Source organism: Tachypleus tridentatus, chromosome 7 (genome assembly GCF_004210375.1).
Source record: "Tachypleus tridentatus isolate NWPU-2018 chromosome 7, ASM421037v1, whole genome shotgun sequence".
NCBI lineage: Eukaryota > Metazoa > Arthropoda > Merostomata > Xiphosura > Limulidae > Tachypleus > Tachypleus tridentatus.
In genome coordinates, this window is record NC_134831.1 from 16,892,975 (window position 1) to 16,920,118 (window position 27,144).

The 27,144-nt window shown below is 35.2% G+C and overlaps 1 protein-coding gene across 3 annotated transcripts in view; it reads right to left on the minus strand.

Moving 5' to 3' along the window:
* LOC143255207 (caskin-2-like) overlaps nucleotides 1-27,144 on the minus strand; it is a 277,737-nt gene that overhangs the window by 111,660 nt on the left and 138,933 nt on the right. For all 3 annotated transcript variants that reach the window (XM_076510498.1, XM_076510500.1, XM_076510499.1), the window contains 4 exons: nucleotides 25,743-25,888; nucleotides 24,953-25,048; nucleotides 21,852-21,982; nucleotides 19,480-19,588 (listed from right to left, as the gene is read on the minus strand). In XM_076510498.1, coding sequence (XP_076366613.1) covers nucleotides 19,480-19,588; nucleotides 21,852-21,982; nucleotides 24,953-25,048; nucleotides 25,743-25,888 — 482 coding nt within the window. The remainder of the gene's footprint in view (nucleotides 1-19,479; nucleotides 19,589-21,851; nucleotides 21,983-24,952; nucleotides 25,049-25,742; nucleotides 25,889-27,144) is intronic.

Sequence of the window (27,144 nt, forward strand, 5' to 3'; positions counted from 1 at the left end):
ATAAAAAACAAAGTATTTTACTCCATCAGAGTCACATCAGAGAAAAAATCATTTGGGCATCATTTAATAAAATTAAAATATAAAATATATAAGCTGAGAATTCCCCAGCTTATAAATAATCAAAGCAGGAACATATTAAAACGTATTTGCCAAATGCTTCACATTTCGTAGTGTTGTCCAAAGTGTACTTTTAAAAAGTTGTTTCTGAATATTTATTCTCATGCACTTTGACACGATATTTGGTCCTTTTGGAATCGTATTAATTGACTCATTTTATTTTATATCCTTTTCAATCTCTTCATTCCAGTTACAAATAAGCACATGGCACTTATTTTTTATATACCTTGTCATTATTATTTATATATACATACATTTTTATTTACAATCGGAGAATTATCGTCTGCTCCGGGTCTACAGGGTGCCTGCGCACGTGCAGTGTTGCCATGACGAATGAATGCCTTACGCTCATCACACGAGCTCGAATACATCAAGGATGTAAGAGACGTTCATTGGGAGCGTTAAGAACTCGCAAGAGCCAAAAAAGATTGTGTTATGTACCAGCTGCATTATATAGAGCTCTTTTATTTTCGTTCACTTGTCCGAATGTCCATTGAAATTTGTTACAGCCTGGGCACTATACTTCTGGCCATCTCTTATAATATTTGAAAATTATTTACTTGATCATAATATATAAAAAATTATAATAAAAATAACTAGCACTAGGTATTTTCAATATAGATTTCAAAAGAAACATGAGCAATGTAACTTGGCAAATTTAAATACAACGCATGCGTTTGATTATATTTTAGATGGAGTTATAAAATCGAATTATAGTGGCTGTGATAAATAACTTGAGACAAAATTACAAATCGGTTTGTTTGTTTGTTTTTATAAAAATGATGAAAACTGTTTCAGGTTTTTAATATTCTGTTGAATTTCTTGTATACAATATAAGATTAATGTTTTTGTTTAAATAAAACAGACAAACTCGGATAACGTTCTTTACGAAAGTTTTTGAAAACAACCAGAAATTCATGAAGCAAGTTTAAAAAAGGCTGTCTTGAAAGACTGATGTTTTAAGAATGAAACAAGTTAATGTTTCATTTCTAAAGAAAAATAATTCATAGACTTTATTCTTGGTTCTGCCCCCAGTGGCTCAACGGTAAGTCTGCAGGCTCACGAATCAGAAAATTGGGTTTCAATACCCACAGTTTAATTGGAAGAGCACAGATAGCGCATTGTATAGGTTGGTGCTTAACAACAACCAACCAAACAAATAAATTGTTGTATCAAAACAACTTACAAGTATATTACAAATATCATATTACTTTTATTACACCCAAGCATGATCTAGTGGTTTGTATTCCGGACAGAAGACCCATGGTTCGCCTCTCGCACTTAGAAACCCCATCACACCAAACATGCTTGTCCTTTCAGCCGTGTTATAATGTGACGGTCAATCCCACTATTCGTTGATAAAAGAGTAGCCCAAGAGATGGCGGTGGGTAATGATGACTAGCTATTTTCTCTCTAGTCTTACACTGCTAAATTACGAATGGCTATCGCAGATAGCCCTCGTGTAGCTTTGCGCGAATTTCAAAACAAATCAAACCAATCGTTCTTTCAAAATCACGTTTTGTTTGATTTTGTGGCTATCACAAGAGCGACAGCCAGAGTTCCACTACTTGATAAAAGTAACTTAAAAATTTGTAGAGGGAGCTGTTAATTAGATGCAAGTAAATAGACTAAGTTTTCTATATTTATTTTCTCAATATATTATATGCTGCATAAAATAAAAAGGGTTGTTATGTAACTTGAAATGGCGAGAGAAACTATAAGGCTGATTCCCAACAAGTTTTTACACGTTGTTATAAGACAGTTGCATGTTAAAAGACTGCTATTATTAATTAATATTTTATTTTACCTATAATTACTCTGTTTTGTTTGGCTCATTACTGTAAAAAACAATCTAACTAATTGGCTTATGCAGTCGTATTCCAGTCGAAATAACGTAAGCTTTAACAAAATAATATTCTGATTTGTGAGGCTGTTCAGGTATTACTTTAAGCAAGATCAGTTTGGATTAATTTCACCCACATTGATTAGAAGTATTGCATCATTTAATGTGTATAATTCGAAGCAAAATAGCATGAAAATTACGATTTTATTACATAAAGAGGCCTGCCAAGGCAACAACTTAAAAGTATGTTGTAAAGCAACAGTGGGATAGAAGAATTGATTGGACTTATCGCAAACACTTTTAATTTAATCCTATAAATACCGATAGAGGGCTCCGTCAGCTTTCTTATCGCTATTTTCTCCACAATTTAAGCACCAAAGCCCATGTATTAAGATTTTATTTGTTACAAGACCCACAGTAACAGGAAACGCATATAGCTAACCAATAAAATATGGTGCGTATTTACGATGTGCTGAAATCTAGTTGTTCTATAATGAACACTTACAAAATCTTACACTTACGTTCTCAAATGATTCGTTTTGAAGTGCTTTAAAAATTTTCCTCAGACATTTATATACGTTTCACACCTTCGTTTTTGACGTTAACAAAACTAATTGGCCTACCCGAGTTTAATAGATTTCTAAAAATTAAACATCGAGTTGAAAATGATTCAAAACGCTTTACTCAGCCAATCAGAATGTCGGAATCTAAATGTACGAATAAGGTTGCTACGCACGATCTCCATTTATCTCAAGTGTTAATTTTAGAGAAATATAAAAACATACAATGGGTATATAAATAGAACAAAAGAATGGATTATACAAAAAAAATGATTACAAAGGAATATTTAAGGGAAAAAAATATTGAAAACAAACGGCAGATGTCGCATGGATAAAGAAAGGAAACAATAGTATAGCCACACACATAACATGTGTCACACGCGCATTTTCAGCCCGTTCGCGTTCCCTATAAAAACTTGATATACTAAGACATAACCATCTCACCCGACAACTCGCTAACGTTCTGCACGCAAAGCATGGAACATATAGGCGTGTAGTTGACCTACAAGCGTGAAATAAATTAACCACACGACATACAACTGTAGTGTGCGTTATCTGACCTTCCAGACCTTCAAATATTTTTTACCCTAAAACCCAACTCTTTTCAACCACGCCAGCTATAAAATTAAGGTGACGTTTGTGTTTCTTTGCCATCCATTTCCCTAATCATTACAACACTCTTTCTAAAGTTCAAAATAAGCCCGAAAAGACTTGATTTAAAATTACGAAATGATTAACGAGATATAAAGTTTTATGTTCTAAAGTACAACAATTAAGAAACTAAACGGAAATTATTTCATGTGATTTTACCAAAATAAGAGTTTGATTTGTAATCTATCGCCACAGTTTGTGATGATTATAAACAAGCCACTTTGGTTATTAACGACTACAAGTAACCCTCATTGTTCGTGACTATTATTAACAAAGCGCCCTCATGATTCGTGACCATTGTAAACAATAACTGTGGGAAGTAAAAATAGTAAGAAGGGTAATGTTACCCATCTTTATTTTGTTATTTAACTAATTAATTACTGTTTTATAGGTAAAGCTAAAAGTTTATTTAGGAAGTAGGCGAGAATGTGCCCTAATACAAGGTCTTTCGTATCCCCCTTCCTAAATTCCTAAAACGTGCATGTCGTTAGACAATTTCCAGTTACTGTACAATAATTATGTTAATAGAGCCAGCTAGCTCTATGTGGTAATAACCAAATATGTATTAAAACGCGTAAGTATTTCCTACTTCAGAGTCATTTTTCATCCCCCCCCTTTATCAAACAAAAATCATAAAATAAAGTAAAATGTGTTACAAAAGGAAAAAATGACTGTAATCGATTCAGTAAACTGTGAGTCTTAAAAGGCAAGCATCTCGAGAAAAAAGTAAAAATGTGCCTCTTTCAAAGACCTTTTTTAAAAGCCCCTTTCACCAGTAAAAATCCTAAAACATAAGGGGTAAAATAAATCTTCGAATGATTACCATAAACAAAAAGTCAACTCAGGGTGTCTCAAACAAAAAGCGAGTAAAAAATGTGCCCTGTTTCTGGGGCTGTTTTTATCTTCCTTATCGATAAGAAATCGTAAAAAAAAACAGTCCACGTATACAGTTTCCAGTTGCCATGCCAAAAATAGCTGTACCGGAACGAGTCAACATTAGGTGGCGGATGCTATTATACAAAACACGGTTTTATGTTAAGAAATTACCCTTATTATATGTACCACTGATTATTCGTTAACTATCTGTAGATGTCTACCTAACATATATATACACTGCTAGCCAAAATCTTAAGGCCAATGAACATAAAGAAAAAATATTCATTTTGCGTTGTCAGACTCAACCACTTATTTGAGTAGAGCTTCGAAAGGGGAAAATAAGAAAAGGGAAAATAAAAATAAACTTTTTTAGCATTTAATAGGGAAAATGCAATTTTCGGTAATTATTTTGTTTTTGCAGATCTCAACAAAATATGATGTTTGGTTAATTATGCGCCAATAAGAAAAGTGTACTTCGCGAATATTCAATATAATAGCTTGTACAAATAGATGTACTGATGCAACACTCCGAATTTAACGGTTTTTGTCACCTCATCTTAAATTTTGCGAATACTTAGAGACATATGGTACTACTTTCGGATTGCAACGGTTTTTGTCAACTCATTAGAGGAAGAAGAAACTGTAACCGATAGGAACGCCACAAGACTGGTACGTACATCAGAGCTGTCTTAACGAAGTTCAGTATGTACATTTTTATTGAAAATGAAGAGTCATGCAAATATTCGTTTGTCTTCGGCTTTTACAAACAAAACACTTTGTTCTGCATTAACATACGTACTCGTTCAAGCTACAAAAACAACATTGTACAAACTACTGTATAATAAATAGAGATTTTTAGTAAAGGTTGCAAAAGAAACAGGCAAGTAGAGATTATTTGTTTGTTTATTGTTAAGCGAAAACCTAAGTAATGGGCTAACTGTGTTATGCCCACCAAATACATTGAAATTTGATTTTTAGTGCTATAATTAATCAGACATACCATTGAGCCACCTTGAGTCATAAAGACAGAACTAAAATCATTTAAGGAGTAGCTTACAGTTAATGATGTTAGCCCTGTATAACAAACTGGTAAAAATACTGTTAACATTGTTTTCGGTCGTAATTTCAATAACATCTCATAAAGTTCAACCACTATAGGCTTAACTAAATACCAATGCTAAGATAATGAAGTAAAATAATATTTATATCACTATAAAATTAATCTACACAATCATTTAAAAAAATATTTTCAACACTTTCATTACGTAATATTGGCAGAAAAAGTGACATTAAAATATTAATTATAAATACTGAAGTTTCAATTACTGAAAGAATAATACCATAAGTTATTAATTATAGACTATACGAAACACACAAGTGACCTTAAAAATATTAACTATAAATACTGAAGTATCAATTATTGAAAGAATAATAGAATAAGTTAGTAATTATAAAGTAAACAAAACACACAACTGACCTTAAAGATGTTCACTGTAAATTTGGTTTGTTTGTTTTGAATTTCGCGCAAAGCTACGACAGGTATATCTGTGTTAGCTGTCCCTAATTTAGCAGTGTAAGATTAGAGGGATGGCAGCTAGTCATCACTACTCACCACCAGCTCTTGAGCTACTCATTTACCAACGAATAGTCGAAATTATAACGCCCCCACGGCTGAAAGAGTGAGTATGTTTGGTGCGACGGCGATTCGAACCCACGACCCTCAGATTACGAGTCGAGTTCCTTAACCATATCGCCACACCACACACATTTATATTAATGAAACATTATAGTACCCTTTTCGCATTTTATTTACACTAGCCGAATACCCGTGGTGCCAGCGCATTAGATCCACGTGTGACCTATTCATAACTTCATACCAACACCCTGACAATGGAGAAAAATAAAATCCTCGTGGCGGGAAATGGAGGCAAAACGGGAACATAGTGACTCTATTGTAAATCTACATGCACACAGGATAAAAATGTCGCAAAGTTGGGGATTGCACATCACGTATTTAAAAGGTTTTTCCAGTATCATATAAGCAAGAGTTCCATTATAGTATGATGACGTTTCTTTATATTTAAGCACAAAACAACAAAATGAGCTACTATGTTGTGTTCACCAGGAGTATCAAAACACAGTTTCTATCATTACAAGCACGCAGACATACCACTTTGCCATTGGGAGTTGAGTTTTATTATCGAAAATAAAGTTTAAAGTGTGTATGCAAGAGATGTATTGTTCGCATACATATTAATTATGGGTTTTTCATTGGTTCTTCTGAAATCCATCAAAATAAGAGTATCCGATGATTCTGATATTGAAATGTGTCCTTCTCAATATTTTAATTCGTGAAGTCCTTTATGATGATCCAAGTTATTATTCTTAAAATAATGTGAAAGAAACGGTAAATTCTTCAACTTCTTAACCGAACAGCACTAATATAAAACCATTATCCCCGTGTCCTTATCATGGTCTTACTATTTTATCGTAGAAAACTATTTTTGAGAAATAAAAATCAACAGTATACCTACGTGTACCAGTAGCACAGTCAAATATACATATATAAAAATAAATTATAACAAGTTATCTTTAGAAACTAAGATTATTTCAGACAAGAGTTGAGCAATGATGACTGATTCGGTAAGATATCCATTTCCCAAGATCTTGGGCACGTAACGAGTTTTATGTAACTAAGATCTCTCGAACTGTTCAATCCGTCAGAATAAATTTGATATTGAACTCCCTTTCTTATTTATAATATTACTGTATGACCATTTATGTATATTGTGACTATCCATTTGCACGGTATGTTATTTCCATGATTTAGTATTCTCCCTTTCATGTTATCTTGCTTAGAACACAACTAGTGAACGATAAAAACAGTAAGTAACTGTACTTACTGGTTGGTTGGTTGATTTGGTGTTTTATGGCACAAAGGAACAAGGCTATCTGCGCCAAACATCCGGTAAAAAGTTAAAATTAAAGTAAATTTAGTAAAATTCATAAAAGGAAATTAAAGTAAAACAAAACAAAGATTAAGAAAAACGTAAATAGCATACAAAACTTCACTGTCAAACACGTAAAGTCGAAAATTATCCAATCAGCCAGTGAGGACTTTCTTCTGAATCAGATTATATTTTAATTGCTTTCTTTGAATTTTGCACAAAGCTACTCGAGAGCTATTTGCGCTAGTCGTCCCTAATTTTGCGGTGTAAGACTAGAGGGAAGGCAGCTAGTCATCACCACCCACCGCCAACTCTTGAGCTACTCTTTCACCAGCCAATAGTGGGATTGACCGTCACTTTATAACGCCTCCACGGCTGAAAAGGCGAGCATGTTTATCGCAACGGGGATGCGAACCCGCGACCCTCAGATTACGAGTCGTACGCCTTAATCCACTTGGCTGTACGGGCATTTAAAATGCGAAAAACATAATTTTGTGACGTTTGTTGATATCAAACTGCGCAGACTTCCAATAAGTGCACGGTTGGACTACTCTGTCATTATACAAATTCCGATAAATAAATTTTAAAAAATTGTCATATTGACTAATTCTCCACCAACTAAAACTAACAAAGAATTTATATTTTATCCAAACAGATTTATTACATCATTTTTATCTCCAATAAAAAAAAAAAATAATTCTAGAAGAAATTCCAAGGTTGGTGGAAATAAAAGGCATTTTTAAATGGTTACACTTGGTTAAACATAATTTCAAGAAGTCGAAGAGTTACCACCTTTTAAAAAATAATAATAAACCAATAATGGTGAATGCTTTATCAATGAAAGAGGTCTTTCAGTGGGAGATAAACTTTCACCGAATGTCCATGACTTGGATATTTTGAATCGGCAAATCCTCATGTATTTGCTGAAAGATAACTTTTTAATTACAATCTGTATTGTTTATAAACTCCACCAAGAACAAATTCTACATCTGTGAACTGTATAGCATACCCACCATCAACAGAATATCAAGTTAGGCTGTGAGGTTCAACATTTTATAAATCTTTGAGCAATTAAAATCTATATTACAAAACACGTTACTAAAATATCAGCATAACTCGTTAACGTTGGTTACATAGGCCTACAAATTAAAACTTTATAAAAGTTGTTTTGGTTTTAATAACGAAGTTTCCATAATCAGTTACACTTCTTTTGAAAATATATATTTTTTCTACAATGATAGGACTATTTTTTTCAGAAATCGGGAAAAAAAACTCTTAATTAGATGAAATCATTATTTCGTTTACCAAAATGATTTTTTTTATTGTGTTTGTTATGTTCTGGATCCAGAACGATCGATAAGACGAGCGTCGCGATTGGTATAGACTCTAGAGAAATCCACAGCTATTGGTTGTCAGGAAAATCTACAGATATTAGTTGTCACGATTTCAAGCATAACAAAATGCGACCTGGTTTCAATGAAAATGATTAACTTATGCAAAACTACACATGACATTTGCAACAAACAAATGTGTACGTGAAAGAGGAAGTGAATATTATTTCCGGATTCTGTGTGTAGGAACTACAGTGGAGCATGTGAACATTTTAAAACAATAAAACCATCATAAGTCTGTGTTACCGATAACAAGTTTCAATTGTGCGTGAAAAAGCTACTATAAGGCAATTTATTAACAGTAACACCATCACATCTAGCATGTAGACAGTATATCTTAAGTTATCAACATTTGTACCAATTTTTCTGTCAACAGTAGAGAATAAAGTAAGATGTTGACAATAACGCCACACAATGTAAAAATATACTACGAGCTTGTTGACAAGACACTATTTTATGAAATGCATCGTCTCTAAAGTCAGTTATTAACACTCTAGTCTATGAACAATACAGATAACACAAGGCAAATTGTTAACAATAACTCCACCGTAGTCTATGGATAAGTTTGTTGGTTTGTTTCAATTTCGCACAAGCTACACAAGAGCAATCTCCACGACTCGTCCCTAATTTAGAAGTGTAAAAGTAGAAGGAAATCAGCTAGTCATCACCATCCATCGCCAACTCTTGGGTTACTTTTTTCCCAACGAATAATGGGATTGGCCGTCACGTTATAACACTCCCATGACTCAAAAGGTTAGCATGTTTTGGTGTGAGTGGGTTTCGAACCCGTGACCCTCACATTACGAGTCAAGCACACTGACCATCTGGCCATGCCGGGCCATTGTGGACAATACAGAATGCATGAGACAAGTTATTAATGGTAACACAGCTCTAGCCTATTGACAATATAACATACGCCAAGTTATTAACAGCAACACCACTCAATTAACGTATACTTTTGAACAAAATATAAGGGCAACTTTAATTAAATTCCATAAATCTGAAATAAAACTTCTGACTTAATACTGCTTACGTATACAAAGTGTCAATGGTCGTATAAAGTTTGTATTTTCTGCGCACGTTTTCATCATGATGCAGAATACAACATCAAAACAAACCTTATTAGAGCAATCAGACTGTCTCGGCGAAATCGGCTCAAACCGCACAGAGCAGAATTACAACCTTGGCTGAGAAGTGTAGTCGGACTTGTTGAATTCTTGTTAAATTCGAGTCACGTGGAAGCTGTTTATCCACGTTTCAACAAGATCCAGGTTTATTTTGTTGTCATCTGTAACTACTTTTACAGGAATTAAAGTTTTCCTCTCACGGAAATAATATCCAGAACGATCCGATGTTTATCAACTTTCCGGACAACTCTATATAATAATGAAAAACAATACGTGGTCCGACAGATGATGCAGTCATAGTACGACTTTGAATGGATCGTCCACTTGTAGTAACAAACTAATCACTCCATTGGACAAAAATGGGCAAGCGCGCGGTTCGTCGACCAATGAACAACGACAATTTTACGAGAGCAGATGGATACCGATGAATCCTAACTTCCAGGATTATCTTTCAAACTCCGGTAAAGGGGATTAAAACAGCTGTCGTCAAAATGAATTCTGCTTGTACCTTCACGATGTGAAACCCATAATCCGGACCTTATCCGTCTTTCAGTTAAATAACACGTGGTAGAAGTGAAAGGGGGCACGTCATCACAGTATAGCGCTTTATTTCGACAAATCTGATATCCGACCTGTTTAAATAATGCCATGCTAAACCGAAAGCATTTCCTAAGGCTTCGGGGAGATAAGCTGTTGTTTATTAGCTCAAAATTCAAACTGTGCTTCTAGGAATAGTAATAGGCGACTTCCACCTTTCCTGTTGCATGACGTGTTCACAACGTTCACAAACCAAACACCAAGAGAAAGTGGCCTACTGTAGTTTTTCATATCACAAACTAATTGATGTGTGTGCGTGTACATATAAAAGATAATATTAATACCGAAGTAAGTAAAATGAAATAAAACAATTCAAAAGGAAGAACTGCGTTAAAAACAGCAAATCCAAACCTCTGACTAATGTTAGATTAGTATAACCAAAAAGACGCTGAAACAAAGATAACAATAACAAACGTTACACCAATTGGAAGAACTCCACGGTACAGGCTATACTATGGGATATAAAATATACCCTAGGTTGTGGAGGTGACTGAGGAAGTAGGACCCACATTGAGGTGGGGATACACCGTCTATTAGTCTTAACCTCCATTTGCCAGTCTCGCATAAGAAATAAAATAACTTAAAAGATTTAAAATAATAGAAATTAGAAATACGCGAGCGAGATGTGGATGTTCAAGCCTACAATGTCCCACATCTGTATCACCCTTCTCTACCTGCAGGCAGTTGTGGGAAGGTGACTGGGAAACCAGTAATAATGATGCAATTATAAAGTTTATGGTACTCCTGGTGGTGTTTTATATGGACTTTAAGGTACACAGATTAAAAAAACGTATCTACAAAACAACAAACGTTAAAAAACCGTAGTTTGGCTGATCACCAACGTTCTTCCTTAAGAGTTGTTTATATTATATATTTAATCAAATAAATATCTTTAATATTATAGCTTACATTATTTGTTAACAAGCAATTAAAACCAGTACTACAAAACAATAATGAACTTAATATGAAATAAACATTAAGAATATTTAAATACAAAATCCTTTGAAATCCCAGCAGTCACCTTAAAGTCATAACGATTAGACTGTAGTAATAGCTTCCAAATGCTTTGGGAATATATCCCATCTAGTTAGCAAACATTGAAAAATTAATTAAGCTTACACCCACAACGTCTCAACTCCTACTATCATTCACTGCCTGATGGATAGTTTAAAAATGTCTGAAAGATGGGGTATTCTCAACGCATTTGGGAGCTATTATCACTTGAAGGTAACAACTTAGATTAACAATGGATTCTGTTCTAAAGTCTTCTGGATGTATATATATATAGCTTAAAATAAACATGACAGTTGTTTGACTAGACTCTAAGAAAGGAGAGCTGGTTTTCAGTTTATCTTATACCATATTACAAATAAAATAAATAAGTAACAAAGCTTTTATGAAGATCACGACGAACAACATGAAATAATAATTTATACACAAAGGGTATGTACGTGAAATGGCCAATGACTTACATGAAGCGAGATAAACCAGAAACATTCAAAAACGAAGAAAGATTAAAGATACACAATAACTGAGGCTGCGATTCTTTAAAATAAGATATCTTGTTTCGGGGAGACATCTTTTGATAAAGCACTGAAAATAGAAACGAGAGAACGTCCACCACCACTTTTGAATCTGAACCAAAAATGTTTGTTTTTTTAAACAGAAAAACCAGTAGAATAGTTTAATAGAATAGACTGTATGTAATCAGGAATTTAATTGCTATGAAACCACTGAACGCTGATAAACACAGAGCAAATCCAACAATAAAGGATTAAATCTTGAAAACGGCATCGAAATAAGTTATTATACACGCGCATCCGTCGACTCATTCAACTGCGTCATAGGGGGAGCAGTTCACAGGTCCGGTTTCTTTGCTGCTCTTTTGTGTACGTGAGTGTGCTGGTGACGTTGAGAATGGAATGTTATTAGTATGTATATAAAGAGCTGAACATCAGAAGGCTAGTGTTGGAGATTAACTTAAGTACGTCGGTACCTTTCTAGTTGATAAAGATTTGAGTCAATTGATTGCGAGTTGCTCGGTTGAACGGTCGTTTTTCATGTATGGGATTGAACAGAGAAAAAACAAACGAATACGCCCATTCAGCTCGCTGTAATTATTTGAATCACGTTAAATGAGTGAATAATCAAACAACGTTCTCAAATATCAAATTTAAAAAGAGTAATCGAATATTTATCAGTTAGTAATATCAGTAAATGTTTTCTTCACGAAATGTCGTAAAAAGCACCACGAAGGAAACTAATAATAACAATTTAAAGCTCTAAAGAACAATCTGCTTTAACAGCACATTAGAACATGCACAACATGCTAAATGCATACGTTGTACAAGCACAAAACAAATGGTATAAAATTATACACGACAAAACCGAAAAACAAAATAGTGCAGGTAAAATTGGCATAACTCTGGCGAAAAGAAAACAAAACGTTTCAAACCAATCATATTGTCTTCCTTATAAACAAAGATTGTTATATTATATTCTATATTTTTACTTTAAGCACTTATTTCTTATAAACTCGTTTCCCTCTGAGACAACAATAAAGCTTCGGATATAACGACACTGAAATTAGGGGTCCGATTTCCCTCGGTGGACACAGCAGATAGCCCGGCGTGGCTTTGCTTTCAGAAAACCCACACGCTTGTAATCTCATGTTAGTAAAAATTAATAAATAAAAGGAACGCCGACGCAACACCTGTAAAGTATTGATACATAAAACTGTACTACTGCGTTATCAGCGCTAGCCGTCCCTAGTTTAGCAGTGTAACACTAGAGGGAAGGCAGCTAGTCATCACCACCCACCGCCAACTCATAGGCTACTTTTTAACCAACGAATAGTGCGATTGACCGTCACATTATAACGCCCCCACAGCTGCAATGACGAGCATGTTTGGTGTGACGGTATTTGAACCCGCGACACTCCGATTACGAATCGCGTAACTTAAGAATCTGGCCATGCCGGGCCAATTAAATAGGAAATTGTGGAAATGCTGTGTGAAATCTGAGGGAAAGCGGTTACAGAGACATAAAGATGCAACTGGTTATTTGTTAATTGTTTGATTTCCCATGTTCAGAAAACCTGTATTTGATTTTGTTCACATGCTCATTGGAGGTTTTTTGTTTTTTAATTTTTCGGTGTTTTTTTTAACCTGATGTTCAAGTTACGTCCTGTTTCACCTGTGTAAAAGGTTGGCCAATTGTTACACTTTGTGTTTCCTCGTGTGGTTGGTTCTTTATGTAATTTTTAACACATTTTTATTTAATGTGAAAATGGATGTGGTTGCTGTGTTAATCTGATATTTATGTGCAAGTTTTTTTTTGGAATAATTGGTAAAAGTATATTAATATTTTCTGTATATTGGATAGTGCAAGATATTAGGTTTACTTTGTTTTATGGATTGTTTTTTTGAAAATTCGTTTGTTTATTGATTGTGTCGTATTTTTAAAATTCCTTAATAGTTTGTGTAACCCGTATGTACAGTAAGGAATAGGTTTGTCCCAGTGCGGCACTGCTTAAGTGTTACTTCTTTATCGATGTTTTCTGTGGTGCATTTAGTGTATGTTAAATTTAGGAAGTTTCTTCAGAAAACCACTTAATAAAATTGTCGCTGTGTGTTTTTCTCTATGGTTCAGCCTTAGGGGTTTCGTGTGATGTTAATGTTCAGAAAGCATGTCCCGTAGTTGCTTATACTTTTAACTGTGAATTGTATATCTCTTTGTTTGTTGTTTTTGTGTTGGAGAAATTTTGTTTTTATCTGGCAGGGTTCGTTTGCTTCGTACTCTTTCTGAATAGTCGAGCAGTTTGTCGCCCTATAACTCCTGACACGTGACAGGACACGACTTTATACCAAGTATAGAGAAACTGTCTGAACAAAGCTTTGATGTGTTTCGAAAAAGATTATACCAAAATTTATTCAAAACGGATGGGTTTGAGTGTGTGTGTGTTTTGACGAACAAATGATCAATACTTGCATAGACCACGATAACAAGTAGTACATGTTTGTTCATCTAACGCTACTTTCTCTCTTACTAATCAGACATTCGTTTGCTCCATGAGTAACTGTTGCATATTGACGTTAACATCAATATAGAACGGAATCATAGTGACTATTTTGTGGTATACACATATGCATGTAATGACTACCATTAATTATAAGTTAAACGAAGATTATCTGATACTTTGGCGTTATGGGAGAACTAAAAGAAGGTGAACTGATATTTTAAAGTAATAATTATAACGCAACTCAAAATAATGGGGGACCAGACATGGCCAGGTGGTTAGGGCGCTCGACTCGTAGTCTGAGGGTCGCGGGTTCCAATTTCCGTCATACCAAACATCCTCGCCCTTTTCAGCCGTGGGGACGTTATTATGTCACGGTCAATCCCACTATTCGTTGGTTAAAAAGTAGCCTAAGAGTTGGCGGTGGGTGGTGATGACTAGCTGCCTTCCCTCTAGACTTACACTGCTAAATTAGGGACGGCTAGCGCAGGTAGACCTCGTGTAGCTTTGCGCGAAATTCAAAATAAACCAAACCAAACCAATCCTATTTAATAACTATTTGTTCGTTACTTTCTGTTTAGCTCTAAACAAATAATGTGCAACTTCACACAGATTCACATGCACACAGAATTTACATACAATGCTAGATTGTTGAATGCAGATTCACGTACTAAAACCTTTTCTTACCGTTAACACGTGTACTTGAGAAAGATTAAACCAACGATCCGAACGTTCTAAAAATATTCCTCCTTGCCGTAGAGCTGTCCCTCGTAATAAAATAATTCAGTGATAATTTAATGTTTCATAAAACTCAATAGATGGCGGAACACGATAACTTTATTGCAGACGATAAATTTTCGTATGGTAGACTATTTTCACGGCGTTCTGGCCCAGATGCCACAATTACTTAAAAGGATTATTAACGTAACAATCAATGCATTGAGCTGCTAATATTCACCAACCTGTAATAGATTTCCTTTTATATAATCAAAATTAACGTAGAACAGTAAAAGATATTCACCTTAGTGTAATAACTCATCAAGTTTGTTTGTTTGTTTGTTTGTTTTGGAATTTCGCACAAAGCTACTCGAGGGCTATCTGTGCTAGCCGTCCCTAATTTAGCAGTGTAAGACTAGAGGGAAGGCAGCTAGTCATCACCACCCACCGCCAACTCTTGGGCTACTCTTTTACCAACGAAAAGTGGGATTGACCGTCACATTATAACGCCCCCACGGCTGTGAGAGCGAGCATGTTTGGCGTGATTCGGGTGCGAACCCGCGACCCTCAGATTACGAAGCGCATGCCTTAACACGCTAGGCCATGCCAGGCCCAACTCATCAACATCAGAATACAATTCTTTTATAACCAAAATGTTTTTTGTCACAAATTAATTCATTAAACTATCGTACTTTAAACCTTTATTTTCCAAACCTTTCCTCTATGTATGATTTAATTAAATGATGTGCCTCCTGAAGTTATATTTTTTTCTATACAACACAAACTAGACAGGAAGTGGTGTAGAATTTTGGTGTTTCGCAAGCACGAGACACGGACTGGGACAAAGCTGCTCTTTGATACGTTGGTTAGAATGTAAGAATGCCTTTTCAAAACATTCTTTATAACATTCGAATAGCTAGCACATAACAGGTTTTGAAACCATTTTTTTTTTATATACGTTAGACCGCTCACCTCCTCAGTTGATACCTTAATATGAGGGTATTACAATTTTTTTTTTATCTTAACAACTGTATGTCACGTTTGTAGTTAATCGGTTTGGAAGATATTTAAAAAATAATATGTTCTCTTGGATACTGGGACGTATATGAACACCCCCTATCACTTTAACACCGATACAATAATACTAGGCTTAACACAGTAATGTGCTACCCAGGATATACCAGGCTAATTCAACACGTATACCCTTATCACTTTAACACAGACACATGCCAAGAAATGTGCTACCTAGGATATATCCTAAGCTAATTCAACACGTATATCCTATCGGTTTAACACAGGCACACAAGTTTTCTATAAACCTGAAAAATAGTTACATTAACAGACAGAACAGAATGACAGAGATATGTTAATAAACAGATCCCAACGAATTTTATTTCAGCACATGTCACAGACAATATTTTTTACTATAATGACATCTGATACACTACCAAACATTTTCGACGTTTCGAATTAGTATGGGAATTATAGAAGAATAAGCAACCAAGACAGCTTTTCATGTTAATCTGACACACACAGCTGACAGGCTGATGTCAACATGAAACAAATCTAAAGTAACAAAAGAACTCAAAATAAAACTAATATTATTAGCAGCATACACAATTGTCGAGTTTACCATTCTCATACACAACAACTATATGTATGTATGTATGTTATGTATGGTGAGTCTCGTGTTGAATAAAACAAACCACAAGGAAAAATTAACGAATTTAATGCCAGTATGTCACACAGCGCTCTTAAGTTTCATCCCAGCCTGTTACAGGCCACAATTATCACAGGTTTCGTCCCAGCCTGTTACAGGCCACAATTATCACAGGTTTCGTCATAGCCTGTTACAAGCCACAATTATCACAGGTTTCGTCCCAGCCTGTTACAAGCCACAATTATCACAGGTTTCGTCCCAGCCCGTTACAAGCCACAATGACACAAGTTTCGTCCCAGCCCGTTACAAGCCACAATGACACAAGTTTCGTCCCAGCCCGTTACAAGCCACAATGACACAAGTTTCGCCCCAGCCTATTACAGGCCGCAACGACATAGGTTTTATGCCAACCTACTAGAAGCCATATTGACGCGAGTTTCGTGATGACCTAGTGCAAACCGCAATGACAAAGGTTTAGTGCCAGTCTAGTACAGGCCACACTGACATGGAAGTCGTGCCTGCCTACTAGTGGATATACTTACATGGGCATCTGTAAAATTATTCAGTTGCACATGTGGCCTGTAAAAGTGGCATGTTAAATTGTTAAGTATCATAATGAAAAACGCCAATAAGTTTATTGTAAGTTTGTTTCGGATATTCACGCATGGCTATGTACTTATCGGTTATCTACGTTAAACTCTACCTTTGAATAGATAAGCCGTAACAACGGAGATGGGAACAAGACAACGGCTTAACGCCAACTCTTGGGCTACTTTAATAGAGCAGTGGTATTTCACAGCGACTCTTAAAACGCACCAACAGTCCAATATATACGGAGTACGTATTTTTTCTTCGTGGGTAAAGGTCTCCAAATTCCAAAACGCTAATCATTAAATCACACCCATTAATGAAACTGGTTTCATGATAACGCGTTATAGTCCAAACTAACAACTTTCAAGATAATCTTATACAGTCTAAACTAAAAACAAGTAATAAATCTTTACTATATGTTACATAAGACATTTATAAAACTAGTAGTTATTCTGTCAATCTGCTAAAGATTAATAGAAACGTGTAACCTTGTTACAAACAATATTAATAAAAATTGCTCAGACGCCTGCGCCAGAAACAACAACCAGGAAAATTGATAAAGGTGTATTAGACAAGAATAATGGCCTTTAATATTGGAGAAAGAAAAACTACTGTTTCGATTTTCAAAGCACAATTATTAAAGAGAGAATGAATGCACCACCGCTCAGAACAAGTCATAAAAGTTCGATTCACTGGAACATAAAAACATCAATGTTGGTTCCTAATTTGTATGTTTCACAGATGTTAACCGTCATGAAAAGGATGTGCTTGCATTCGAACTTGATAACTCGAGAAACGTGCTCGTAAATAAACTTTACAACACGAGAAACGTGCGTTTCTCCTCCAGGATTTTCCAATTGTTGCAGTCTTCAAATTTTCAAACCCGAGAACACGGGGTTTCAATGTCATTTTCGATTTATCAAAGTAAACCACACTTGATAAAAAGTAAAATTAAAGACGAAAACTACACAAGCCTATTGTAGCCGCAGCTTCAAAGGTCTACTCCAAGGATCTGGAATATCGTAATCCAATGTGTACGTTATATCAAGTTAAAATGGATGTTAAATGCCGTGGTTATATAAACAGCAAGAAAGAGATTTTAAATAGGTCACGTTCAAGTACAGCTCTTCGTAACAGTCGAACTTGTATATCTACATTACTCAAACACTAAGAACAAAAATACAAGACCCATGAAAACTAGCTAAGTTCTCGGGCGAACCCATTGTTTTGTTTATTACTATTTATGAACTGCCATGTTGAATAAAGCCTCGTAGAACGATTTACTGTAGGAAACGAAAGTTTAAAACTAAAAAAGCTAGGAACGGTTAAAGTCTAAAGCATAATTGGTCTTCTAGGAGAAGTGGTTCTCGCTACAACGCAGACAAGCATGGCCAGGTGGGTTAAGGCGTTCGAGTCGTAATCTAAGGGTCGCGGATTCGAAACCCAGTCGCAACAAACATGATCGCCCCTTTCAGCCGTTGGGGCGTTATAATGTTACAATAAATCCCACTATTCGTTGGTAAAAGAGTAACCCAAGACTTGGTGGTGAGTGGTGATGGCTAGTTGCCTTACCTCTAGTCTTACATTGCTAAATTAGGGACGGCTAGCGCAGATAGCCCTTGTGTAACTTTTGCGCGAAATTCAAACCAAATAAATATTTGTTTAAAGTATTATTTTTGTTGCTCACTTTTATTTTTAATTACTTTTAAGTGTCATTTTCCATTCGAAACGTTAGTTTTTATAGCTCTAACTATACATTTGTGTACAAAATTGTAAAGGGTTCTACTAACAAATAGTATCAGTATTTTTTACGCATTTCGATTAAAATAAGTTTAAATTATATTTATGGCATGAAATCGAAAAATATTCTATCTGGCAGTGTGATTGGTGGTCAACAATATAATTCATGAATAATACAAGATATCAAAATCAGCTGTACCAGTTGCACCCTGTTCAGTTGTAAACAATATAACACAATGATGCAGAGCTCGTGCCTGTGAAGTGTTACTTCAATATTGTAAACTCATGCCTGTTTTTGTGTTTCCTCAACCTGCAGACTATATGTACATAGAAAACGTTACTTCTATATAGTAAACTCATGCCTGTTTTTGTCTTTCCTCAACATCCAGGCCATATGTGTATATAAAACGTTACTTATAAAGTAAACTCATGACTGTTTATGTCTTTCCTCAACCTACAGGTCACACGTATAAAGAAAATATTACTTCTGTTAATCGAACTGGTCTTTTCTCAATCCCTAGGGCGTGTATATAGGAATCCTTACTTTTTGTATACTAATCAAGTTTCACATTACAGCAGACAGATACGTGAGTGTATGAAATTTTGCTTCACTCTAGAAGACGAGTTTCTGACAATATCTCACCTCAATCAGCAGTTTTACGCTGTCTAACCTGCCATGAATGGCTGCTTCGTGTAAAGCTGTCCCCCGGGGCGTCGATCTATTGATGTCAAGTCCTGAGTCAAGAAGCAACCTGTAGAGTAGAAACCAGTGTTCAGGTCACAATAATAATAACAAATGTCGTCATAAAGTCCGAGATTCTTACAATAGTATCGGAAGTAAAAAACAAACTAACTAACATGATTTTATCCAATGGTATGTAAAATATTTATTACTACTTACAGCCTACTAGTTTCGGTAACATTCACAATCATAAGGGATAACAAACTTGAATACTCCTGAAGAAAGTGACTGTGTTACCGAAACTAGTAGGTTGTAAGTAATAATAAATATTTTACCTTTCTTTGTGCCAAATAACGCTGGTTGTTGTATTTTCCCTTCCTAATAGAGCAGCACAATTAGTCTCAAAAGAAATTATTGTTACAATAACTGACAGTTCCTTCTAAATGAACTGGACGCGTGCCCCAACTCTTTTGATTCTATTATGCGTTAGGATAATTCAATCCGATTACTCATTAAACGTTGATATTAGAACTGAAAGGTTTATGATAGTAATTTAATATCAATGATTTAATTATATGACGGAATTTAACGTTTCTCGAGAAACTTAATCCTACTGAATTCAGTCAATTACATATAGACATTTTTCCATCTGATTTCATGTTATACAATATTTCATACTGGTTTAAGCCTAAAGTACCATCACGATTTACACATTATACTAAACCTTCGTACATAAAACAGGCTTACATTTGATTTCTTTTTTTAACATTAACAGCTTTATTTCCAAATTATAATTTCGTATCCTACGTTGTAGATAAATAATGCTTTATTTTATCAGTTCACATTCTTCAAAATAATCTTCTCAAGGAAGTGCGTGTGAAATTCGAAATTTAGCAACTGTATATTAGATTATTACGGCTTAACCCTAATTTTTTTACCAACAGTTAGCGAGATAAGTTGCATAATATTTTAGACAAAGTTACGGTGACAACTGGAACGTCTTCTCATACGTATAAAATACACAAAGAATCTCAACTATATAGAATTTTGTTCAATTTGGAGTAAAATTGAGATCACGTACGTTGATTTAAAATGAATATAAACTATTCAGAATGCACTTTATTAAAGGGGAAATATTCAAGTGTTTTTTAGGGGCTTAGTCGTCAGAAGAACGACGCCAAAAATAACGTAAGACAATAATAATAAAATATCATTGAAAGTTATATGACGTGACGTAAGTTGACTATGTCGTTTTTGATTCAGTTCGTCACTTCAGTAATGACAATACTCTTAGCTAGTCTACACTTTTTAAACGACTTGGGAAATTATATATATGTACATATGCACATAGTGCCATCTGTTGATTAATGCAGTCACTACATAAATTCGTAAAATCTCAGTGAAAAAATTCTGGTTCCATTTTACAAATACTCAATTATTTTAAAAAGACCTTTAACGATATATAAAGATTATGTAATTTATCTATTGCTTTGATGAAAGTGAGTATTAACATATTAAAAAAGTAAATAAAAACGTGCTAGTGGTCTTCTACAAAGGAAATTTGTCATTATGTGACTGGGAATACATGTTGGTTCTTTATACCGAAGTTGCTATACATGTAAAATCTAAGAGAAGAGTCTTCATTTCTGTGGCACTGAGTGCTTAGTACACGAACAAAGAACAAACCTTTTTCTATTAGTACAGATGTGAATTTATTGTAACACATCACTTAACCAGTGTTCACTAACATCATTCGGGATTAGCTCCAATATACGAGGTTTACGTAATTACAAATGTTACACGAATCTATGGGTTTAATGCCCTAATTCTTAAATAATTATAACAGACTGTGTGTGTAAACATTAAATATTACAAGTAATTTATCAATAATGGATTGCATAATAAGATACACAAACAAAAAGAAAGGACTTCTATATTAAAACAAACAGTTAATCCCTATGTATAATCTGATCATAGCTAATCAGTTTTAATTTGTGATTACTAAACAATCACAGGATACATTTAATTCATACATCAACAATGTACCACTTCTTTAATACATCAAAATGAGTCTTTAGCCTTTATAGCCGTGACTCGTCCACAAGTTTCCACTACAAAGTATTCAGTGGATTTAAATAACCAACTACGGTACTTTTTACAACCTTCTTGTCACGTGTGGGCTGCTTTATAAATAACGATGTTACAGGGGTGGTAGGCAGGCTAATGTCATCCTCTTCTATTAATTTCACTACCTTTTACCATGCGCGATGAAGAATTGTATTCATAAGAAATCACCCTATACATATATATATGAAAACATTTTATCAAAATACCTTATGACGTCAAGATATCCATTTTTCGTAGCGAGGTGAATAGGTGTGGTACGATCATTGTCTAGAATATCGAGAGGACTTTCCTCTAGTAAAGAGCGACACCGGCCAGTTTGGAGTAGAACTTCAACAACCTAAATAAAAATCAAGTTATTTGTACTGAGTTTTGTAGCTTTGTTTTTGGGCTGGCATGGCCTAGCGCGTTAAGGCGTGTGCTTCGTAATCTGAGGGTCGCGGGTTCGCGCCCGCGTCGCGCTAAACATGCTCGCCCTCCCAGCCGTGGGGGCGTTATAATGTTACGGTCAATCCACTATTCGTTGGTAAAAAAGTAGCCCAAGAGTTGGCGGTGGGTGGTGATGACTAGTTGCCTTCCCTCTAGTCTTACACTGCTAAATTAGGGACGGCTAGCGCAGATAGCCCTCGAGTAGCTTTGTGCGAAATTTCCAAACAAACAAACAAAACAAACCCTTCTTTGAGCCGTGGAAGCGTTATAATGTGACAGTCAATCTCACTATTCGTTGGTTTAAAGGGTAGCTCAAGAGTTGACGGTGGGTGGTGATGACTAGCTGCCTTCTCTCTCGTCTTACACTACTAAATTAGGTACGGCTAGCGCAGATAACCAAAACAAACAAACCTTTGTTTTTTTAATTTCACGCAAAGCTACTCGAGGGCTATCTGCGCTAGCCATCCCTAATTTAGCAGTGTAAGATTAGAGGGAAGGCAACTAGTCATCACCACCCACCGCCAACTCTTGGGCTATTCTTTTACCAACGAATAGTGGTATTGATTGTCACTTTATAACGCCCCCACGGCTGAAAGGGCGAGCATGTTTGGCGAGATGGGGATGCGAACCCGCGACCCTCAGATTACGAGTCGCACTCCTTAATCCACTTGGCCATGCCGGGCCTTTTAAGTACATAGTTTATTAACATATGAAACTCACATTGCAAAGAAAAAAACTAAATAGTGTACAAAAAATTAACTGTTTGTCTCAATAAATGAAATCATCAACTACATATAAGTCTCACATGAGTCACCACAAACAAACGCATATGATTAAAAATACGAGTCCTCTTCATCACGCAAATTAAAACATACATAAATTAAACACATAACTTCCACTTACCACAGCAAGGAACAAAGCAATGGTATTAGATTTAGACACATAATATGAGTAAAAGCGTAATACTTTTCCATTATATATACACATACATACTATACTATTATGTACAGGTGTGTCGCACATGGCGTTTCACACATCAAATTTCACCACCAGATTTACAAAGCTTGCAGCTGATGAGCTGATGAATCACAGTTTCGCATACCAGTTCAGTGTAACCACTTTATAAAATTTACAGTTGCATAAACACATGAAAACAGGAGTTCAAACCCTGTAACTTCCAGTCACCGTGACGCCAAAGTGACCCCTAATTTACTAAGTAACTTCTATCAAAGTAGCAATCAAAAAGAAACCAAAATGTAATTTTGACAATATGATTATAACGGTTCTCTTAAGTTACACTTACACAAGCTGCTTCAAGATACGTATTATTTGAATAAAAGAAAATATTAATATGAAAAATAAACATTACATTCTTACCAACAGAAAAACGCATAATAAAAAAGATAAATCCAGCAATTCCAAAAGGTAAACCTTTGTGAACTAAACGAATAAAGGAGTTAAATAATAAAAACAAAAAAAAAACTTAAATTCCATGGATATTAAAAATACTGTCGAATTTGTTTGGTGTGTTTTGAAATTCGCGCAAAGCTACACGAGGGCTATCTACGCTAGCCGTCCATAATTTAGCAGTGTAAGACTAGAGGAAAGGCAGGTAGTCATCGCCACCCTCCGCTAACAGTTGGCATGTTTGGTGTGCCGGGGATTCAAACCCACACTATAAGGTTACGAGCCGAGTGCCTTAACCACCTGGCCATGCCGGAGCCCTAATGTCAAGTTAATCCCTTTTTTACTCCATCCAACGACTTTAACAGTTTATATACAGTTAAATTTTAAGGAACATCAAAAGGTAGCTTTTACGCATTTTTTTTACACAAAATGCAAAGTGTTACAATTAATTTACGTTACAAAAGGTGTTTTTTCATCTCATTGTGCCTTATATTATGCGTAAATAAAAAACATCAACCGCTTTTTTGATTTGCTAAACAAATTAAGCCCGCAAAAATACTGAAAGTGGAAACTGTCTCATCAAAAAGAATCAAAATACTTTCTTTGTCGCGATATGGGTTATTTTATAAGTTACTGCATTTCATACTTTAAAATGTGCTCTTCACTTTCAGGTACTCTAAACGTTTTCCACCTAAAAGACCCAACATACATTTATAATTAAATTTGAGTTTTCTTGACCTGATGGATATAGTCACAGATGGCGCCACAAGGAAATGAAAGCTCCAAGTGTAAGTATGAAATTCGACAAACGAAGGAAAAAAAAAAATAGTTTTCTTGACGTGGAACAAATCCCCACAGATGACGCCACTAAAAAGGGGCACTCTAGGTGTGATTACACTATGCAACACAAATTTTGTTCCTGGATAGTAAGTGTTATTTCTAAATTACTTATGTTGTAAAAGTACAGAAATTGGCCATTATTCTCTTCAAACTTTGATTTTGTGACCTGGATAAAGAAATTTAGAAATTAACTTATTTTCTATGTAAAACGGACAAATTTACACATTTTCATTTACACAAGGTCTGAATAAAACAACATATGAATCAAGATTTACATGTATTTATACTAAAGTTATACAGCCCAAATATAGTATCCCATCATGTTTTTGTTATACGTTCCCAGGTTACAAAAGCAAAGTTTGAAGAGAAAAATAGGTATTTTCCATTTACTTTAGGCATAAGTAATTGGGAAATAACACTTTCTGCTCAGGAACAAGAAAAAGTAAACATTTTATTACATAGTGTTATTTATTGCATCCAAAGCACGTTCCAACATACGACCCAAAGAAGATATATATATCTAAATATTCCACTAAATTACCTCACTAACAAACACTGCAGCTTTATTTCCTCCTTTTGTTAACACGAAAAACTGAACACAACACTACACAAACTTTATTTAGTCACCACAAACCTTGAACCTTCCGAATTCACAGGCTAAATCTAGAGGAGTTTTGTGGTCGAGATTACGCTGACTTGGGTTGGCACTACGACGTAGTAATTGGCAAGCCTACAGAACAAACAATTCATAATATTAGACTATAGTTTAAAGATCTTGAAGCACAATTATAAAATGATCAAGACTTATGATTCAAAATATAGTAAATATAAGAACCTTGAAGTTCAACTGTTTAAGCGTAAATAGGAAATTGTATGGATTGTATAGAACGATTTTGTATGAAACAAAAATAATATATAATTCGGATATCATATAATACCCAATGGTCCACTATAGATAACGAACAGATTGATTGAAAAATTAAAACAACTGGATAACATATTGAATTATCGGCAACTTCCAACTGCCCTAACGCAGCACTTAATTTCTAGGACTATTTTACTGGAAAACAAGGCTTCACATAAATTAAAGGAAATAACAAGTAAAAACATAAGAAAATACGAGTAAATCATTAAGTTTGAAGTTCTTACTTTATTAAGTAAGTTTATAAACTAAAGCTCTTAGTTAGTGCTGCCAATTAATAACGTTAGTTATTGCAGTGAAACCAGAAATCCTCATTCAAGTGGTCCATGGAAAGGTTGCATAATTATGGAAAAGGAATTGTCAACGTAATATGTAGATTCTGTTGCCGACATAAACTAAACAAAAAATAGGTTACTTTGTTAAACAGTTTGAGAACCACATCACTAAAATCTATGATAAGTTTCCATTTGTGAGACTTCCAAAACCACAACTATTTGCTTACCACGTCTACGTGGCCATGTTGACAGGCAAGATGGAGAGGTGTATCCCCGTGATTATCTGGTTCGTTAACAGAAGCGTTGTACTGAAGAAGTAAGGCTACTGGACCCGGTTTGCCCTGCCATGATGAGTAGTGAAGCGGCCTCATTCCTGTGATTAAACACAAAACACACAGTTAACACACGCAATATAGGAATCCTTTAATTAATAAGATAATAACATAGTGGATGCTACATAGAAGGCGCTTGTCTATGAAACTGTTCTGTTGACAAACAGAAAACTGGTTCTTTATTAACACCCCTTCTCTGTCAAGAGGTAGCGCTTGGCACGAACTGCGTTAAGTCATCAATAACTCATGTTGCAAAACTGTCGTCCTGACGGTTAAGGTCGCGCGTTCGAATTCTCCTCACCGAATATGACCGTACTTTCAACCGTATGAGTGTTATAAAGTCACGATCAATCCCACTATTTGTTGCTAAAGAATGGCCCGAGAAACAGCAGTGGGTGATGTTGGTGTTGACTAGCTGACTTCCCTCTGGCATACCACTGCAAAATCAGGGACGACAAGCACATATAGCCCTCGAGTAGATTTGCAAGAATTTCAGAAAACAAAGCGAAACTCTCGCGTTGACACTACCGTAAGTATCAGCAACGGTTTTCAACAGAAGCGAGTATAAAAATAATAAAATAATAAAACATGCTCGAAACAGTTTTAGAGAGAACTAAATGTTATAATACAATGAATACAAGTTGCTCTAGATGCTGAATTCTACAATATTATACAGAAGATTAAAACTATACACTTCCCACAGGAAAAAAATACCGTGATTTAAAGTGTTAAATTAACAGCGTGTTTGTTTCAGAATTTTCGAGCACGGCTATCTGCGTATACTCATCCCTAATACTGAAATGATATATACTAAATGAAAGGCTACATGTCAACAACACCCACCGCTAAAACATACGTTACTATCGTCAAACCCGAGAGTCTTGATTGGATTGCCACTCCAATACGACCCAAAACGCGCATTGCGTTTAAGCCATGAACCATCAACCCTGGGTTTCACAGTTCGCGCACGCTTAATACAGGGTGTTCGGAAAGGCACTGTGCACTTATATAGTTATTAACAACATGTTTCAATATAGAATACAGGAGATAAATATGAATGACAATTATAAACAATGTTGAAAGTGACCCCCGTTGGCATCAATACAGGCCTGGATCTTTCTTATATTGTTTCTAAACACCGCTATCAGTTGCTGGCTTGAAATAGACTGAATAAAATATGATTACAAAACTGCACAGTGGCTTTCCGAACACCCTGTATTTAGCCACGCCCACCCTGAACAACTGTCGAATTATAGCACAAAACATATGTCAAAGTGTACCGCCAAAAATAAAACAA